Source organism: Otolemur garnettii, unplaced genomic scaffold (genome assembly GCF_000181295.1).
Source record: "Otolemur garnettii isolate 467f Iridium unplaced genomic scaffold, OtoGar3 scaffold00047, whole genome shotgun sequence".
Taxonomy (NCBI): Eukaryota; Metazoa; Chordata; class Mammalia; order Primates; family Galagidae; genus Otolemur; species Otolemur garnettii.
In genome coordinates this window covers 9,319,281-9,325,325 of record NW_003852442.1, presented here as the reverse complement: position 1 = coordinate 9,325,325, position 6,045 = coordinate 9,319,281, and the positions used below count along the sequence as shown (strand labels likewise).

General features: G+C 55.2%; 1 protein-coding gene across 1 annotated transcript in view; it reads right to left on the bottom strand.

Moving 5' to 3' along the window:
• The window catches only part of LOC100967200 (C-type lectin domain family 18 member A), a 16,387-nt gene extending 12,956 nt beyond the window's left edge, over window positions 1–3,431 (bottom strand). Inside the window, exons 1-3 of the mRNA XM_003791435.3 lie at window positions 3,214–3,431; window positions 2,727–2,818; window positions 463–690 (exon numbers count right to left, since the gene is read on the bottom strand). Coding sequence (XP_003791483.1) covers window positions 463–690; window positions 2,727–2,818; window positions 3,214–3,337 — 444 coding nt within the window. The 5' untranslated portion in view covers window positions 3,338–3,431. The remainder of the gene's footprint in view (window positions 1–462; window positions 691–2,726; window positions 2,819–3,213) is intronic.
• Between the last annotated feature and the right edge of the window lie 2,614 nt (window positions 3,432–6,045).

Here is a 6,045-nt window from a genome sequence, read left to right as displayed (position 1 = left end):
ATATGTGGCTCGTGCCCTACCCACTGAGCCACAGGTGCTGCCCAACTTTTTCTTTTTGGAGACAGAGTCTCACTTTGTTGCCCTGGGAGGGAGTGCCATGGTGTCATCATAGCTCACAGCAACCTCATATTCTTGCCCTAGCCTCCCAAGTAGCTAGGACTACAGGTGTCTGCCACAACACGTGGCTATCTTTTTGTTGTAGTTGTCATTGTTTAGCAGGCCCGGGCCAGGTTCGAACCCGCCAGCCCAGGTGTATGTGTCTGATGCCCTAACCACTGAGTTACCAGCATGGAGCCAGTAAATTTATGTTTGAAATTACTCACATTTAAGGTTGAAAAAAATAAAACTAAACAAATTGGAGGAAAAAGAATCCCCAAATTCAGGACACACTGTAGCCTCTTTTGAGATGACCAGGCTGGCCTCAGGGAGCCTGTACCTTGGCCTCCCCTGCAGTACACTCACCTGAGTATAGTGGGTGCAGGTGGCATTGTGGGCACACTCGGCCTCTGCGTGGCTGTACTGCTGCCTCTCTGCAAACCACAGGCTGACCACTTCAACAAAGGACACCAAACCTGCGGGCCACAGTTGCTCGTTCCAGCCCACCTGTGGGGTAGACGCCAGGCTCGGGGCTGGGGTGCCACAGAGAGCTGCCCTCGCTTGAGCCCGTTGGGCTAAGCTCTCACTCCAGTCCTAGGGGCGGCACAAACAGAAGAGGCATCAGCTGGAGGCCTCTGGGTAAAGGAGTAGACCACTGGTCCAGGCCTCAACGATTCAACTCCCACACCATCTCCGAGACCCAGGAGGTGCCAGGTCATGTGGAGAAGAGAGCACTGGAGGACGAGTCTTTCTACTTGACACCCTGAGCTGATCCTCATCACCGAGCCAGGGCCAGGAAAGGTCAGGCAGGACCCCCTAGAGCTCTCCCTGGTGTGCTGGGAAAGCATAGGGGTGCCTAACATCTGACCCTGACCCTGAGTTCAGTGGGATCAGGTGTCAGGGAGCCTTCATCCCCCTAAGTTGTGGTGTGGGCACCCTTAGGCTCTGCCCAGGCAATGGGATAGGCATCCACTGTCTGTTTCCTGTCCAGTAATAAGAGTGGCAGCCAAGCCTTCCAGACTGGCTCTGTGTTCTGGCCACTGTCAGAAAGGCTCAGGGGCTCCTACCTGGCTTAGCTGTCCCCCTCTCTGTGGTGGCCATGTCTTTCTCTCTGCTTTCTCAGTCCTGACTCTCACCCCTACCGTGTAGTGCGTAGGGGCACAGTGTAGAAGAGTGTGAGGGCTTTTCTGGCCTCTGAGCTCCAGCCAGAGTAAGCAGAGCTGCTCCCCCAACCTCACCCCTTGGTCTGGCCATGACCCCCAATGGTCACCTAATCTCCACGATATTTGTATGCTCATCTCTAAAATGGGTACAATACAGGACAGCACTGCTGTGAGGACTAAATGGGTGCAGAGAACAAGGTGCCCCTCAGGGCTGCCCCAGAAAGCCTGGCCTTCCCTAGGGGCAGTTCTCCAGTGTGTATAAAGAAAGGGCGCCCTTGGCTCGGCGCCTATGGCTCAACCGGCTAAGGCGCCAGCCACATACACCTAAGGTGGCGGGTTCGAATCCCTAGCCCGGACCCGCCAAAACAACAATGACGGCTGCAACCAAAAAATAGCCGGGCGTTGTGGCGGGCGCCTGTGGTCCCAGCTGCTTGGGAGGCGGAGGCAGGAGACTCTCTTGAGCCCAGGAGTTGGAGGTTGCTGTGAGCGTGATGCCATGGCACTCTACTCAGGGGGACAGCTTGAGGCTTTGTTTCAAAAAAAAAAAAAAAAAAAAGAAAGGGCGCCCTAGAGCCCTAGAGGCCCATCAGGGAGCCCAGGGCAGAGTAGGGGGCTGAGTGGTGGGGCTCCACTGTACCTTTTACTGAAATGTGGTTTTCTAGGACTTCCACAAAAAACCCTGAAAGTATGTCAAATGCCAGCCTGCTGATCACTGCACCCGCAGTGGCCCAGGCAGAAGCACCCACCACTGGGTGTTACAGCTGGGAACAGCCCTGGCTACCCAGGGGCTAGGCCTGAGGTCTGACAGAGCCACTTAGGGCCAGGAAAGGAGGAGACGCTGACATCTCCACCACTACCCCCACCTGTCCGCTCCACCCCCACCTCCTGGGAAACCGACCCCAGAGCTCTCAAGGTCACACCACTGTGGCAGCCAGCCTAGGAGGAGTTCATGGGAGGCAGCCATGGGGAACTCTGCCCACCCCCACCGGGCCTGCCCTTGCTTCCTGGCCTGTGAATGTGGGCTGGGTCTCAGGCTAAGTGGGGCAGCATTTCCAAGGCCCCAGAGGGGTGGTGGGAAACCTCACGTCCCACCTGCTCCTGCTGTGAAATGTGTACAGTGAATGAGCAGGGAGGTGGGACAAGCCCCGCCTAGTGGCCCAGATATGCCCAGGAAGGTCTCCCCTGGCCTTGCCCCCCATCCTGTGAGACTTATTTTCCTGGAGTAAGGAAAATACAGGATCCTTAGGAACGGGATCTGGCTGTTCCATGTGCCCTGGTCTCTGTGGCAACAGGATGCCAGGAGAGCCTCAAGGCCTGCCCGTCAGGCCAGTGTGAACCTGTGGCCTGACCTCCAGCACTAAGGAGCCACAAAGCCCCAAGAACTAGGACCATGGTCCCTCCAGTGGGCAAGGTGGCTGGCTGTGCCCAAACCCTCCTCTGGGGTCTGTCCCCAGGCTGGGTACTCACCATTCTCTGCATGTTGGCCGCAGGGGGCTGGACCATGCTGCGCAGGCGATTGTGCAGGGAGAGGAGCAGGAAACTCTCCCTCCTACTCAGGGCTGGGGTGGGAGAGAAGGTCAGGGTGATGAGAGTGCAGCCCCCTTAGGAAACCAGACCTAAGCTGGAAGAGGACGGTGGTAGGTGCAGGGAGGGCACAGGCATAGAGATGCAGGGGACTGAAGCCCAGTAGCAGCCCTTGCCTGGAGCTCTCTCAGCCACTGAGGCTCTTGTGGGCCCACCTGCAGGCTCTGGTCAGTTTTCCCCCTTGACCCTAGCCCTGGGCCCACCTCTTCCGCCTTCCTCCTCTCCAGCCCCAACCTCCATCCACCAGGGCCCCTGGACTGTCCTGGGCTTCCTCATTAAGTTACAACAGCAAAGCCCAGGCTTGGCCTCCGGAAGTCACCCAGCACCCCTCTATTCACAGAGTTCTTGCTGTCATGCAGATGTCCCTTACCTCTGGGCACTGAAGCCTGCTCTTGCGGCTGGGGCGTCCATACCTCTGCCCAAGCCACACCAAGGAGAGCCAGGAGCATAGGCAGGAGAGCCCCTGGCCTGGGGGAGGGATCTGGCCGTGGCATGGGCTTGTTGGGTGCTCAGGATACCGTCTGGCTCAGCCGTCCAGTCTAGCTCACTCTGCGGGCTGATGGAGCTATCCAGTCTCAGGAGTCAGGCTGGGCTGGCAGACAAAAGAGGGAGGCTGGTAAGTAATCACTGTGTCCAAATAGCCTCCCGTCGGCGCTGGCATGAAAAGAGACAGACAGCTCCCAGGGCTGCCCGCCTGCCTGGCTCAACCTGGACAGCCCGCCCTACTGACAGCAGGCGAGCACGGCCCACTGACCCCGTGGCCCCTGCTAATCATTGCAGGATTATTAACGCCGTTGGGGAGCCCTCATAGACCCTGATGATTGGCCCAGAGACATTCCAGGGCTGCATATTAGCGACCAATGGCAATACCCTGGCTGGGACAGTATCTTCAGAGTCCACTGATGGCTTCTACTTCCCAGTCCCAGGCCCAGGGAGGAGGCTGGGACCTCAACTACATGCCCTTCAGGCAGGCAGGACTTGGGCAAGACCCCAGGGGACTTCTTCCCTTTCCTGGGAAGCATTTCCCAACCCCCCAGCCATGAATTAAACATGGACCAGAAGTAACTGCACACCAGACAGGTGCCACCAATGGGCTCACAGGGGAATGGGTTGGGGCCACACCTGCTTGAGGAAAAGGGTGGCCTTAGGACAGCCTGCCCGGGCAGTGTTGGGGGCTGGGCCCAGCATGGTGCCTGCCACCCTCACCCATGTGACTGAGGGCCAGAAGAGTGAGGCAAGGGGGGAGCAGAGCACGTGATACCCTTGCTGACTCCACTCCTGCTGGGAACAAGTCTGCCTCTAGACGAACAGGCCAGGGTATACAGGTGGTGGATTGCCAGAGGTGGTGGATTGCCAGGATATTCGGGGCTGGCTGCTGCCCGCACAATCCCACCCCAGCAAGAAGCAACAGATCTGCCCTGTGGGCCACATTTCTTAGGATATAAAAGACTGTCCTGGGGGGAAGCCAAGCCGAGGGCTCACCTTGCAAACCAACTGCTTCTTCCTACTGGAGTATGTGTGGCTGCGGCCTGGGGTCAGCACCCTCTCAGAGCTGGGTGTCAACTCCACGGATACTTGGCTAAGATGCAGGGGGCCTGGCTTTCCTGGGAAGACACTGATAGAATGTGGATGTTGCTGTGGGTGTTGGGAAGCAGGGGCCAGGCCAGCCATAAGGACCCATGAAGCTGGCCTTAGGCTGTGGGTCCCCAACCATATCCAGGGCCTTAAGAGTTTCTTTTCCCTCAAAGGGATAGCCTGGCAACCTTGAACTCACCACAGCCTGGGCCCAGCAATGCTTAAAAATAGAGCTTACAAAGCACCTGCACGTACGTGAGTTCATTTCATTGCCACAGCAGCTGTGCTGCAGCTGATGGGCGCCCATTTTATAGTTGAGGAAACTGGGGCTCAGCATGTCTGTCCAAGGGACTTGTCTGAGGTCACTCTGCAAGTGCCAGATGCACCCCAGCTAATCCAAGGCCTCTGCCTTCACACCCCCAGTGTTTTCATTCACATTTCAATCTTTCTGAGTTCAATTTCCACAGCCCTGCTCTGTGCTGGGTAATACAACTCCCACTTCCTCTTCCTGTGTTTTGTGGCTGGTTGTCCTGTAATAGCATGATGCCAGGCACTTGGGATAAGTGGGAGGAAAATATATTTTAGGGATCAAGATGGAGCAACTTGTGAGGGGCCCTGGTAGCAAGACAAGTCCAGGTCAATCCCAGGGTCATGAGGCAGAAGAGGAGGAGGAGCTGAGTGGATAAAACATGAGATGAGGTGCCCAAGGGACTAGGCTCTACCTGTGTGACCTTGGGCATGTCACTTCCACTCCCAGTCTCCATGACCAGCAACGTAGGGCTGGGATGCCAACCACTGTGGACTTCTTAGCACTGCACCTTGGTTTACGTGATGTTTCCTCCTGGGTCCAGACCTTTTATTGGAGCCGGCTCAAGGGGAAGGTGGGTTTTGAGAATAAGCAGCCCTATTCTTGCAAGGCACCTTCCCTGGGTGAGGCTATATGCGGCTTATTCTGCCACCCAGATTTTACAATTTACATTTCACTGTGTTTGCTTCATCACATATATCTCTAACAATCCACCCCACCCCAGCGCATACATAGCTGCCACCTCCTCTCTCAGCCTGCACTCAAAGCTATAGTGTTCAAACCATCCTGTTTCTGAAGCAGGTCATTTTTTTCAGAGCCATGAAAGTTGTTTATTATTATATTTATTTATTTATTTAAGACAGAGTCTCAAGCTGTTGTCCTGGGTAGAGTGCTGTGTGTGTCACAGTTTATAGCAACTTCAAATTCTTGGGCTAAAGCCAGCAGTTCTCAACCTGTGGGTAGCAACTCCTTTGTACCTTTGTAACAATGAAAATACGTCCTTGGGTGTATCCCAATATCAGATATTTACATAATAGTAAATTCATAACAGTAGCAAAATTACAGTTATGAAGTAGCAACGAAAATAATTTTATGGTTGGGAGTCTCCACAACATGAGGAACTGTATTAAAGGGTTGTGGCATTAGGAGCCATTAGGAAGGTTGAGAACCACTGGCTTAAGCAATTCTCTTTTTTTTTGGAGACAGTCTCACTATCTTGCCCTCAGTAGAGTACTGTGGCATCACAGCTCACAGCAACCTCAAACTCTTGGGCTCAAGTGATTCTCTTGCCTCAGCCTCCTAAGTAGCTGGGACTGCGGG